This window comes from Drosophila tropicalis, unplaced genomic scaffold, assembly GCF_018151085.1.
Source record: "Drosophila tropicalis isolate 14030-0801.00 unplaced genomic scaffold, ASM1815108v1 contig_258, whole genome shotgun sequence".
NCBI lineage: Eukaryota > Metazoa > Arthropoda > Insecta > Diptera > Drosophilidae > Drosophila > Drosophila tropicalis.
The window spans coordinates 995,447-1,010,555 of record NW_027172710.1 but is presented as its reverse complement, the minus strand read 5'-3'; the positions used below and the strand labels follow the sequence as shown (position 1 = coordinate 1,010,555).

The 15,109-nt window shown below is 36.5% G+C and overlaps 1 protein-coding gene across 1 annotated transcript in view; it reads right to left on the bottom strand.

Annotated features, from left to right (window-relative positions):
- The window catches only part of Npc1a (Niemann-Pick type C-1a), a 379,153-nt gene that overhangs the window by 31,583 nt on the left and 332,461 nt on the right, over nucleotides 1-15,109 (bottom strand). Inside the window, exons 9-10 of the mRNA XM_068283957.1 lie at nucleotides 6,785-7,075; nucleotides 4,225-5,614 (exon numbers count right to left, since the gene is read on the bottom strand). Of these exons, the coding sequence (XP_068140058.1) occupies nucleotides 4,225-5,614; nucleotides 6,785-7,075 (1,681 nt within the window). The remainder of the gene's footprint in view (nucleotides 1-4,224; nucleotides 5,615-6,784; nucleotides 7,076-15,109) is intronic.

Sequence of the window (15,109 nt, the reverse complement as noted above, 5' to 3'; positions counted from 1 at the left end):
AGCGCAAATCAATCAAGAATAGGAAAGAGCGGGAGAGCGCGTCAAATTGAACACATGCAACAACAATTTGTACGCAAGAGCGCGAGAGTTAGTTAAAACGGTAAAGACGCAAACGCAAAAGAGATAAGCAAAACAACAACACCGCTAATGCAAGTATTGTTGTAAGTTTTGATTTTTTTTAAATTTAAACAAAAGCGACAACAAGAATTCGCGAAATGAAAATAAAATTCGGATGTTGAAATTATTATTAATTAAACTGATAATGAATTTAAGAATTATGTAAAAGTATTTTATCGCGAGAAAAAAATAAAAATTGATAAGCGCAAAAGAAAAACACGTCCGTCCTATGCAACGAGTAAAAGTATATTAATTTACCCGTGACTACAATTTTATATAGGTGGGTATCTTTAGGCGAAGAATTTTTTTTTTTTTTTTATATTTAAAGTCAAACACAACACACAATTTTTATTCAAGCACCTTGTGGTAAACACTTTTTTTTTGTTCAGGCGCAAAAACAACTAGAGAGGTTGGGTTTCCGTCAAGTGAGCATGCCACGTACAATTGACCATGTAAAAAACATGAATTTTCTAGATTGAGGCCACAAATAGTCACTGATTAGCCCTGTAATTTGTTCGGAAATCTATTTCGTTTAAGCTCAAAGGGCAAATCCGTTGGTCTCATCGGAATCCTTGAAATAAGAGCTTCCTCCTCCTTAAATTTCGTTTAAATATTGACGCTTGAATCAGATTTGTCATCAGTTTTCTTTTCACCAAACGCGTTCCATGGCACAGTTTTGGTTGGTTTAAATTTTTAAGCACTTTTACTACCGAGCCAACCTTCAGTTGTCATTGTGCGATGGTTAACCCGGCACATCCAATGAGCAAAGTTCATGCTTTGACAAAGTTAAAATTTTTTCGATGAAGGCGAGTGTTGCAAAGTTCGTGCGAACGGATAGCTTTGACAAAGTGAATCATCATCATAGATATATGTAGATATGTGTGAAAATCTCCCAAGTGAGCCACCTAAAAAAACTTTTGCGTATTTTTATACCCTTGCAAGAAGGGTATATTAATTTTGGTCAGAAGTGTGCAACGCATAGAACGAAGCATCTCCGACCATACAAAGTATGTATATTCTTGATCAGCACGACGAGACGAGTTCAAATAGCCATGTCCGTCCGTCCGTCCGTCTGGATCAACGCAAACTCCTCCTAGACCGTAAGAGCTACAGAGCTGAAATTTTGCATGTAGGCTTGTATATACTGCAAGGGTTGTATATCTCGGATTCAGCCGTATCGGACCTCTATATCATATAGCTCCCATACAAACTCAAAAGTCACGTTATTTTCTGTGCTATTATCGTGAAACTTAATATTAGAGAGTATATTACGCCTATAAACGACTGTGCCAAATTTGATCAAGATCGGATGACTATATCATATAGCTCCCATAGGAACGATCGGTCGAAAACAGTGACTTTTGTAAATAACTTCGTTACTTTTAACGCGATTGCTTTCAAATTAAACATTTGTTAGTTTGATATATCTCTTAATCACTGTGCCGAATTTGATAAAGATCGGGTGACTATATCATATAGCTCCTATAGGAACGATCGGTGGAAAATAATGACTTTGATCAATATATATTTCCTATGATTGTAGGCCATTCTTTCGCAAACTTTATCCTATATAAATATAGATATAGATATAGATATAGATATAGATATAGATATAGATATAGATATAGATATAGATATAGATATAGATATAGATATAGATATAGATATAGATATAGATATAGATATAGATATAGATATAGATATAGATATAGATATAGATATAGATATAGATATAGATATAGATATAGATATAGATATAGATATAGATATAGATATAGATATAGATATAGATATAGATATAGATATAGATATAGATATAGATATAGATATAGATATAGATATAGATATAGATATAGATATAGATATAGATATAGATATAGATATAGATATAGATATAGATATAGATATAGATATAGATATAGATATAGATATAGATATAGATATAGATATAGATATAGATATAGATATAGATATAGATATAGATATAGATATAGATATAGATATAGATATAGATTTAGATTGCATGAACTTCATAAAAGCAGCCATGTTTTGATTCAGTGAGATCAAAAGGGCCTCTAAGCCACTTGGAGTTTGCTGGCCAAGTTCTGGTGCGCTAGGTTGCGGATTCTGTAGATGGTGGAATGACGGCGTCTCTTTCGCGGTCTCCGTCTGTCCGAACTGGACACACACTAGCGAAGGATACACTAGGACTGTATGTAGCAGGCATGTTAGATGATCTAACAGCCTTGGCGAAGAAAAACCTCCGGTGTAGTTTTAGAGGCGTTGACGGTGATTTTTGGCCCAGCTGAGGGTTTGCGCCCGTTTAGGTGAGATTTAAGATCCTTGAAGACAGGACATCCTCTGTAGTTGGCCGTGTGGTTCCCTCCACAGTTACTGCATAGTCTTAGTGCGACATTGTTTCTGTCCTTCGTTCGAGTGACATCTTTATGATGTTCGCCGCAGCCAACACACACTGACCTAAGATTGCAATTGTTAGAGGTGTGGTTGTATTCCTGGCAGTTTTTACACTGCGGTAGTTGGTATCTCTTATGGAGCTCCTCTACGGTGATTCTTCTGTCCAATAGAAGCTGAAGGTTGTAGATTAAGTGCACTTCATTTGGCTTCGACCGCTTTGCATCTGGTTGGAGCTCGATTTTGCAGAGCGGCTGTGCGACTTTGTTCCTGTTGATGATGTTGACAACGGATTTGACCGCAAACCCTTTTTCGACCAACGCGTCTGCTATTTCTTAAGTAGGTGCCGATGGCTCAATCCCCTTTAACACAACCTGGAGCCCTTTACTGCTTTTTAGTTGGTAGGTATAGAAGTTGATGTTAGCATTAGGGAGGTACTTTTCGATGATGCGGAAATTGTCCCCAGTTTGGGTTTGACATTTAATTTCTTTTATGTTACCCAGTTCCAGTTTGGACAGAAGGCGTTGGGTTTACCGAGAGTCGACGCTCACGTTGTTGTTGTACATTTAGTTCTTGTAGCTGTTGCTGGTGGGGATCGAGAGAGCTTGGGCCCGAATTGGTGGACATGGCTTTTCCAAAGAAAAAAGAAGATTACGCACTTTGTTGTTACAACTTAGTATTTATTGCTATTAGAACAAACTAGTAGCAATATGATTGTAAATAGGCATCTCTGAGGCGACTTAGAGCCCTACACAATTTTTGCAAACTCGATGTTTTTTTATTTTTGCACTAAATTTTGCGGAGTGCATCAAAAAAACACGTCTACACACGGCGGCGGTTGAATGTTCTTCATGTTCTCATGATGAACATTTAAAATTATTATTATCAGGGACTTCAAATGTATATAAACTTCGGCGTAGCCGAAATTAACGTCTTTCATATTTATATTAGTAACTGTGTGAACATCGTTTTTTTGTTTTGAACATTACATATTTTTTTAATAATAAAGAATTGTCAATCTTTAAAACAAAATTCTGCTCTACAAGACAGTTTTGAAGCTTATACAGACTTTTGGCATTCAACTTTGGGGTACAGCTTCTAACTCAAACATTGAAGAAGCTACTACGCAGAATTGTTGCACGCCTTCTTACGGTCGTAACACAGAGACCTGAATATCACGCCAGTTAAGTGCGAGATTCGGAAGTATGGCATTTGATACCTCTCCAGACCATATACCCATGATAATCAGCATGCTGATTAGATGTCTGAAAAGAAGTCACACAATTGACCTGCCATTTAGACCAGAGAGGGACTGGTGATTCCACCAGCATTTGATGATTACCTTTAATAATATTTGCATATTGCCTGTTTGGGATAAATTGCAAATAACAAAAAAAAAATTCTTAATTGAAGTATATTTCAAATTATGGCGGCCCACTTGTGTGAAATCAAATTTTATCCGTGTAAAGATCCCAAAAACATGACGATAATGGCAAAATTTGGAGAGAAACTTTATTGCGAAATAATGCTTTCCAAATATGATACATCCAAACAGGAATGAAAGCAAACCTTTAAAAAATATGATTTTTTGTACTGTAGTTTTAAATGAAAGATCCCTCATCGTGACTCTATTAATACGTAGATAGTAGTATATTTATTAAATATCCATAAATTTAGGAACAAATTTTAAATTACCTTGGTGTGGACAAAAGTTTCCGTTATCAGGATTGATTTTGCAACACGATGATGACAACGCCCAATCAAAGTAATCGTCCATCCAACTTGATGCAGGTCGTGCAATGTACGTTGTATTTGATTGCCTGCTGGCTAAGTAGATTTGTGTTAGGAGACTATCTTCATTACAATACCGACCTGAGCAAATTAGATTTTGTACAGAACTGTCCGAATAATTTAAATTTCCTTTTAGAACAAAATATACTGGCGGGCCAATATTTAAATGTTTGCCCAAGGATTGAAAATAATTTAGAACATAACTATCTTCAGGCATAGCAAGTTCTTGGTTTAGGCCTATATCAATTTGAGGGGAAATAGCAATGCTTGCACATAACCATGCAAAAAAAAAAATCATGACCGAAACTCTTGTATTTCTTTTCATTAAAAAGGGAACATAAATTATGCTAAAAAATTTATACAAAAGGCTTTCACTTGTATTTATTATGTCTGACTTTTTTCCTTGAATAAAGCAGCATACGTCCAAGCGGTTGTCATCTTTTCTTTTTATGTCTAGTGCGAATAAGCCTACAAAGCAAGTTATTTGTAAAATAAAATCAATAAATAGTGCCACGCCAGCGTATAAAGCAAACGCCCTTACTGCAGGCATGTCGGATAAAGCACCGAGGAAGAAACAACAACTTTCGCTAACAGATGTCAGTAGCATACTAGGTCCAACACGACCAAGTATACGTCCAATATGTTCCTCATGAGTTTCATTTATTTTACGTTGATCTCTTTGGTGCGTTTGAACAAGAATAAAAATGTTATCGACTCCAACTGCTAATACTAAGAATGGTATAACTTCAACGATAATCAAGGTAGCAGGTACACCAGCGTAACCAAATACACCAACAGAAGAAAGTACTGAGGCTAACACAATTATTACTCCACCTATTCCTAATGTAATTTTACTATCTATTAAAGATCTTTTCAATTTTTGTACATGTCCCAACGAAATCGCAATATACATAAACATTATTATGTAAGATACCAAAATCGTTAGCACGTCTGACTGTGATTCGCGATTCAACTCATCTTCTATTGATCGTTCTGCTGTAAAAGATATATCCATGTTTGAACTCCTGTTGTTTTTTGTGTAATTGAGCATAAATTCAACAAAATGTTGCTCCCATTCTAATGCATGGACTAACATTTCTTTTTTATGGTGATTGTTTACCAAAAATGTTAAAATTAAAGCATCTGCTAACTCATATTTTGTACTTCCTGTAATCTGCTCTCCAACTTTAAGAAACCCACCTAACGCTATCGCAGGATCTACAGGACCCCCATAAGATGCTAAACACAAATATGGATTACTGGTGCATTGATAGATTTCATCCAAATAAGTAACCTGAAAATAAAAGAAATTGCGAGTTTTTTAAATGGTACTATATGTGGAATGTTTTGAGACTTATAACGTAAAGTTTATTATAATGATTATGTTTATTAACAATAGTATTATGGACGATTCTGAGTGGTTAGGTTACAGCACTAGGGTCATGAAATAGACAACTGAAAAAAACTTTGGTTGAGCTTCGCGACAACTTTCAACTGTCAACTGGCGACTGCGACTGACGATTTTTAACTGACTACATTTCCCTCTCTTTTTGCCAATTGCGAGGAACGGGCATAACCGTTCTGATCTGGATAACACCTCCACATATATTCTTGATCAGCACGACGAGTTCAGTTCATATAGCCACGTCCGTCCGTTCGTCCGCTTGTCCGTCCCTCTGGATCAACGAAAACTAATCCTAGACCGTAAAAGCTACAGAGAAATTTTGCATGTGGGCTTGTATATACTACACGGGTTGTATATCTTTTGGACAGAAGTCTGCACTGCGACCATATAAAGTAAATATATTCTTGATCAGCACTACGAACCAAATTTAAATAGCCATGACCGTCTGGATCGACGCGAACTCCCTCTAGACCATAAGAGCTATAGAGTTGAAATGCATCTACATGCTGCCTACGCTTTCATATACTGCATAGTTTGTATATCTTGCATTCATGGCATCCATAGGAACAATCGGCTGTAAACAGTGACTTTAATCAATAACTTTGGTTTTTCCCATGTTACAAGATAAAACATGTTTGATGATTCCAAAAGTTCGATTACGTTTGCTGGTAGGGGTAGTTTATTTTGGTGACCCAATCTTTTTGTTATGTAGATGCTCGACACAAACGGATCTGAGGATTCCATTGATCTGTGCAAATAATTACAATGTTCCCGTTTTTGATGCTAACAATAGAAATAGTGAATTAGATTCTGAATCTGAAAATACGTTGACAATAAAAATTGATTAAAACTTGATGAAAAACTTCCACAAAAATTTAGTCGGATAGCAATACAGACGAGCAATACAATTTCTAGAATGTCGGAGGCCCCGTTTTTTTCTGTTTCATTAATTTCAACGAATTCATTGATTTTTCACCCCATTAGTGTGAAGAACAACATTTTTGGATTTATTAGAATTTTATATGCGTTATAACTTATTAGTTAAGTATATTTACTTACATTGAATCCGTTATCTTCATCGTTGTCATCCAATCTGCTTAAATCGTCTTTTAAATATCCCCAAATTGATTGTATAACACAATTAGATGTCTGTATATCGGTTTCATCATTGGCAAGAGGAGCGTAGCAAATATCTCTTAATGACACTTCATTTCTCCGTATATTTTTAATTTGTTCTTGAAGATACAAAACTTCCGAGAGAAAATGTTTGTGGAATACTGGACCAAATGTTATAGGTCCATTAGAAGTGTTATGCATTATGTAAGGCAAATCAACTGCTTTGATTATTATCTAAAATAAAAAATAAAAGTAGCAGGTAGAGATTTTAAAAATGTAAAAAATCACAATATTGTTGTTATATCTATGTATATGATATGTGATTGTTTGGACAAAATGAAATAAGTAAGTAAGTCGGTGCACTGTCTTTGGTACCATGCACCAAGTGAAACAACTGTTTTAAATTAAAGGACTAAATTCTCCAGAATGACGCAACATCTAAAAAAGTTTAGTCCATAATTTAAATAAACTGACAAACTAAATCTGAACGGTTACTAAGCGGGTGTGCATCCTATATATCATTTAGGAAGAAAGGGAGCGTCGGTACTAAAACTCGAGTATATGTACATACATATCAAAAATTAAAATAATACCTTACGACCAGTATTTACCCACCAATAATGATATAAAACTACAGAAATCTCTAGAGATTTTGAGGCAACTCGTTTTTCAAATCTACCAAATGAAATATTGCAGAGTGCATAGGCTAAAAAAAAAACTTTACATTTTAATCTTTTAAATCAGCTGTGCAGTACACACAAGTCTACATGCATAATTTTCACACTGTAGATTTAACGGAATTTATTGATAAAAGAAAACAGTTTTCTACCGATCGTTCCTTTGGGAGCTACATACATATATGACTTAAAACCCATTCTAGATCAATTTTTTTCGTTTAACGTTTAATACATGGTGGGCCATTTAAGGTGGAAGTGCAATAGCAAAGTAAAAAGAGATATTTTTAAAATTTTTTTTTGAAATTCATTTATTTAGGTCTAAGGAGATTAGTTCTAACTACTTTTTGAATATGATATCTCGTAAATGACCGCCTCCGGCCTTGACCGCAAAATGTGCCCTTTTTTCGAAATGACCAAAAATTAACGTGGCTTTTGGCAAAAATCATAATGTCTGATGATGCGCATTTCAACGGTTTTATGCTACTGAGAACCCTCAATTCATAAAAAGTTACTGTGTGGTGTGACATTTATGCCGATAAAGTTACACTGTGCAACACCAAAAATCAAACCGCACCGGACCTTTTTTTCTGAAAGTTCATGTATTGAATAGCAAAACCCTATTTGGGTTTTTCAAAGTTAGCTCGTTTTTTTTTTTTATAGCTAGTTGAAATTTTTCATTGTGGAGGTTTTTATACCATACACCCATAGGGTGAAATGGTATATTAAAGTCGCCAAAATGTATGTAACAGGCAGAAGGAAGCTTCTCCGACCCTATAAAGTATATATATTCTTGATCAGGATCAACAGCCGAGTCGATCTAGCCATGTCCGTCTGTCCGTCCGTCCGTCCGTCCGTCCGTCCGTCCGTCCGTCCGTCTGTATGAACACGCATATCTCGGAGACTATAAGAGCTAGAGCCACCAAATTTGGTATGTATACTCGTGACATCAAATTTAGTTTGTATACCCGATTAGTTAGTGCGCAGAAATTAACTGTTCAAACTTTTTGCCACGCCCCCTTACGCCCCCAGGAATCACACAAAACTGTTTTTCTTAAAAAGTATAATAGCTGGAGACATCAAATTTAGTTTATATGCTCGTTTAGTTAGCGCGCAGAAACTAATTGTTTAAACTTTTTGCCACGCCCCCTTCCGCCCCCGGAATTTACATAAAACTGATTTTCTTAAAAACTATGATAGCTACCGACATCAAATTTAGTATGTAGACTAGCTTAATAGACGCGCAGATATTGGCTATTTAAAAATTTTGCCACGCCCACTTCCGCCCCCGCAAATTAAACAAAACTGATTTTATCAAAAACTAACAAAGCTAAAGTCACCAAATTTAGTATGTATACTGGCATAGTATGCGCGGAGAATTTAGATATTTTCACATTTTGCCACGCCCACTTCCGCCTCCATACTTTAGAAAAAACCGATCGCATTCAAATTCGGCAGACTAATTATTCTTATCTATTTCTACCAAACTACCAAATTTTATTGAAATCGGACTAGAAACATGTAAAATATGCGTATGAACGTTTTTTACTACGCGGTCCACAAGGCCAGAATTGGACGTTGGCTTACTAGCCAACGCTTACTAGCGGCGGTAGAGTGCTCGTGTGTTTGTAGAGTGAGCGAGATAGCACATAGTATAAGACATGTAAAAACAATTTAATAGACATACATTTGGTCTTCGAAATTTGAAATATTTGTTTCACCAGGTGTATGGTATACCCAAGTCGACGTGTCGACTTACTTGCTTCATTTTAGTTTGTCATATGAGCTAAATGTGACTTATATCTCGATTTCTTCTTCATGCATACGACATAAATCATCCTCATTTATTGTAGAAATATTGTTAATGTTAAAATAAATTCATTTTATGAATGTTATATAACCCAAAATTACTTTTTCAGCTACAGTTTATAGAATTATGTATATCAACATTAATTTAAAACAACAAATATATTTTTTAATATGGAAAATTGGAAACGAGTTCTTTTTGGTTGTGGTTCATTTCCTTCATCAAGATCAAAGTAATCCGATTCGCCACTAGCCAACGGCCAATTCTGCCCTTATGGATCGCATAGTACAATACGTTCATACGCATATTTTGCATGTTTCTAGTCCGATTTCAATAAAATTTGGTAGTCTTGTTAGCAAAAGGGACAAGAGTCACAGCGTATCGAAATCGCCACGAACACTTGAAAAAGCTCTAGATGCTATACTGGCCGAAATATGTTGGAGGACTAAGCAAATATTTCAATTCGAAGAAGATGAAAATCAAATTGAAGAAGTGCAGAAAGATGAACGCTACTGAATGGAGCTCTCTACTAACGAATCGGATTACCTTGATCTTGATGAAGGAAATAAACCACAACCAAAAAGAACTCGTTTCTAATTTTCCATATTAAAAAATATATTTGTTGTTTTAAATTAATCTTGATATAATTCTATCAAAAAATAGTTATAAATTAAAAATACTTCCAAAACTACTCTAAAAAAGAACTTAAATGTAAGTTTTTCTAGAACTGTAGCTGAAAAAGTCATTTTGGGTTATATAACATTCATAAAATGAATTTATTTAACCATTAACAATATTTCTACAATAAATGAGGATGATTTAAGTCGTATGCATGAAGAAGAAATTAAAAAATAAGTCATATTTAGCTCATATGACATACAAAAAATTACCCCCAAAATGAAAAATTTCAACTCGCTATTAAAAAAAAAAAAGAAGGTAACTTTGAAAAACCCAAATAGGGTTTTCCTATTCAATACATGAACTTTCAGAAAAAAAGGTTCGGTGCGGTTTGATTTCAATAACCTTCAATTTGTTGCATAGTGTTATCGGCCCGAACTTCTTTGAAAACGAAAATGGAGCGACGGTAACCGTGAATGGGGAGCGTTATCGGACAATGATAACCGATTTTTTATTGCCATTTGTTCGTAAAAATGAATTGGATAATTACTGGTTCCAACAGGACGGCGCTACATGCCATACAGCGCATGCCACGACCAATTTATTGCGCGAAATGTTCCCCGGAAGATTAATATCGAAAAACGGCAATTATGACTAACGACCGAGATCACCTGATTTAACGCCTCCTGACTTTTTATACCATACACCCATAGGGTGAAATGGTATATTAAAGTCGCCAAAATGTATGTAACAGGCAGAAGAAAACTTCTCAGACCCTATAAAGTATATATATTCTTGATCAGGATGAACAGCCGAGTCGATCTAGCCATGTCCGTCTGTCCGTCCGTCCGTCCGACCGTATGAACACGCAGATCTCGGAGACTATAAGAGCTAGAGCCACCAAATTTGGTATGTATACTCGTGTATTATGTACATATATAGAGTTAATTGGAATTTTGGCCACGCCCTCTTACGCCCCCAGGATTCACATAAAACTATTTTTCTTAAAAAGTATAACAGCTAGAGACATCAAATTTAGTTTTTATACCCGTTTAATTAGCGCGCAGAAATTAATTGTTCAAACTTTTTGCCACGCTCCCTTACGCCCCCAGGAATCACATAAAACTGTTTTTCTTAAAAAATATAACAGCTAGAGACATCAAATTTGGTATGCAGACTAGTTTAATAGACGCGCAGAAACTGGCTATTTAAAAATTTTGCCACACCCACTTCCGCCCCGCAAATTAAACAAAACTGATTTTATCAAAAACAAACAAAGCTAAAGTCACCAAATTTAGTATGTATACTGGCGCGCAGAGTATATATATTTTCATATTTTGTCACGCCCACTTGCGCCTCCATAATTTAGAAAAAATCCTCCTGTATTTTTTTGACTATCGCATTCAAATTCGGCAGACTAATTAATCTTATATATTTCTACAAAACTACCAAATTTTATTGAAATCGGACTAGAAACATGCAAAATATGCGTATGAACGTATTTTACTAAGCGTTCCACAAGGCCAGAATTGGCCGTTGGATAGTAGCGGCGCTAGAGTGCTCGTGTGTTCGTAGAGTGAGCAAGATAGCACATACTATGAAACATGTAAAAACAATTTAGTAGACATACATTTGGTTTTCGAAATTTGAAATATTTGTTTCACCTGGAGTATGGTATACCCAAGTCGACGAGTCGACTTACTTGCTTCGTTTTTATTAGGATATTTAAAATACAAGGTATGAACGACAAGAAATTGCTGCCATACCGGCCGAAACATTGGGCTAAGAGATGCGAAATGACGAAAAGAGGGGCACATTTTGCGGCCAAGGCCAGAGGCGGTCATGTACGAGATATCATATTCAAAAAGTAGTTAGAAGAAATCTCCTTGGATCTAAATAAATGAATTTGAAAAAAAAAATTTTAAAAATCCCACTTTTTACTTTGCTGTTACAAAAACAAATCCTTTCACTTTAAATGGCCCACCCTGTATATTGGCCTTAATCTATTTACAAAATCTATCTCTTACATGTAATTTGTTGGGGGTTTTCACCCGTTCTTCCGCGGCATTGAGCGCAACTCCTCCTTCGTTTTGCTCCGCCTCGCCTCGCGTTTTTGGGTCATTTGGGTAACACTACTCCTGGTAGTACGCATTTGTTGCAGAATATCTTGCGAACTACACTCTCGCACTCCGCACAGTTCCAACAGGCGAGTTCTGGCAGCTCCTTGCTGCCTTCGCGTGGCTTATACACCGCTTCAACAAACTCCAAAACCGCTTCATGTAGTTGATGCCGATCCCTCTGAATTCTATGCGGTTCCGCTCTTCACGAGACCATCTAACTAGATGGCAACTGCCAAGAGTTTCTTCGCCTCATGGCATTCCTCTCGCAACTTCTCCACGTTTGTTTGCTTGGAGGTATTCGTTCACGCTTTCTCCTTCTGTCCTCTGTAGCCTCTCTCTCAACTCACGTTCCCGCTCAAAGTTTGATCGTTGCGTCTGGAATCTCTGCTGCAATACGTGCTTTATATTCGGCCAATCCCCTGGTCCTCCTGGGCGAACGTGCATCCAGTACCAGTCCTTGGCCTGCCCTTTTACCAGGCAGTGGAAATCTTGCAGTACTTCACCCCAACTTACTTGGTACGCCGTCTGTAAATGCTCCAGACGAAATATAAATTCATTGACTGGCATTCCTTTTGATCCTTTATCAAAAACAAGACCCCATCTTCTAGGATGTACCATTTCGGGACGCTGTTCCGCTCCTATTGGCATTCCAGGTTGTTGCCTCGTATCTCCAGGCCAATGCAAAAAGATCTTTGTGGTGGACGAATTTCCAGAATCTGTCGGCGGTGAGACATTAGAGATTGGGATCGAGTTATTGGCGGACCCATTACCTCTGTTCCTCTATTCTTTAAGTATTCCGAGCTTCTTTTATCTTTTCTAATTTTTGATATCCTTTTTTCTTCTACTGACATTCCTTTTCATCTGTTTTTTTTTATACCCTTGCAGTGGGTATTATAAAATTGATCAGATGTTTGTAACGCACAGAAGGAGACGTTTCCGACCCCATAAAGTATATATATTCTTGATCAGCATGAGAAGCTGATATAGCCATGTCCGTCTGTCTGTGTGTCCGTCCGTCTGTGCGTACGCGCTTTACTCAGCCGTCTTAAAAGCTATCGGGCTGAAATCGGGGGTTTTTATTACCCGGCAAAAATAAAGTATGAAAACCATAAGGATCGGACCACTATAGCTCTAGAAGAACTAGAAGAAACATTTTGATAAAAATCGAGTATGCTATGAAATTTACATATGTGATAATATGAGAGTAAAATTGTTTTGTTTGTATATTGATGAATTGAGTTGCAGAAAACAAATTTTGAACATGTAAAATTATTATTACCAAGGGTATACAAACTTCGGCATAGCCGATGTTAGCTGCTTTGATTTATATAATACCCTTGCAAAAAGGTATATTAATTTTGGTCAGAAGTGTGCAACGCATAGAACGAAGCATCTCCGACCATACAAAGTATATATATTCTTGATCAGCACGACGAGACGAGTTCAAATAGCCATGTCCGTCCGTCCGTCCGTCCGTCTGGATCAACGCAAAATCCTCCTAGACCGTAAGAGCTACAGAGCTGCAATTTTGCATGTAGGCTTGTATATACTGCAGGGGTTGTATATCTCGGATTCACCCGGATCGGACCACTATATCATATAGCTCCCATACAAACGCCAAAGTCACGAACAGTGACTTTTCTCAATAACTTCGTTATTTTCTATACTATTATCGTAAAACTTAATATTAGAGAGTTTGTTACGCTTTCAAACGACTGTGCCAAATTTGATCAAGATCGGATGACTATATCATATAGCTCCCATAGGAACAATCGGTCGAAAACAGTGACTTGTGTAAATAACTTCGTTACTTTTAACGCGATTGTTTTCAAATTAAACATTTGTTAGTTTAGTATATCTGTTAATGACTGTGCCGAATTTGATAAAGATCGGTTGACTATATCATATAGCTTCCATAGGAACGATCGGTCGAAAACAGTGACTTTTGTAAATAACTTCGTTACTTTTAACACGATTGTTCTCAAATTAAACATTTCTTAATTTAATATATCTGTTAATGACTGTGCCGAATTCGATAAAGATCGGGTGACTATGTCAAATAGCTCCCATTGGAACGATCGGTGGAAAACAGTGACTATGATCAATATTTTAGTTATTTCCTATGATTGTAGGCCATTTTTTCGCAAACATAAGCCTTTTTAGATAAAACGTTCTTCCACATTGATTGCTATTAGGTAAGGAAAGAGTTACCAAAACAGTTGCAAGGGTATACAAACTTTGACGCGGTCGAAGTTAGCCCCGGCCCTCTGGTTTTTTTGCTTTATCTTTGTTAATGGAGGTGAGATAATTCCAGAACTTTAATCACCTGAACTTGATCCTATTTCTTTGACTCAAATTCCATCTGTACCCATCTTTTTGTACTATTACCTTTACCATTTTGATCCATTTCAGGCCGGACATCTATTTGATCTCTTCTTTGAAATATCCATGTTCACGGCTCAATTGCTGCAATGCTGGTTCTGGTCTGAGATAAGGATTTGGTCTCTTTTCGTGCTAGTTCAATATTAAAAAGGATCTGTTTTTGTTCTTTCTTTTTCAGACCCAGACTAAGCTATCCCTTCTTAAAGCTAGCAGTACTTGAGACATTTGATTTATTATACTTTTCCGTTGCTGCATTCTTTTTATTTTTTTCATTGGGCACCATTTGTTATTTTATTCTCTGCATTCCGTCATCGATCCCTGGCTAGCTCGTATGGCTCAGGAATGGATTCGAGCTCGATGGAAAAAAAAAATTATACAAAAAACGTTACACTCGGACTGGGAGATGGACTTTGGAACTAACAATCAGCTGGTATGTTCGCTAGGATGTACCCACCCTACCTTGGGCCTCTTACTCCTTGGCAGCCCCCAAGTTCTGTGGACTAGCCTGTCGTCATCTCACCCCCACTTAGACAAGACTCTAATCAGACATTTATCCTTTTTTTCAGCTATATATATATTATATTAATAATATATGTATATATTATATTAATGGAGCCTACCCAGGGACGTATACATATATAAATTAAATAAATAAATTTAAAAAACA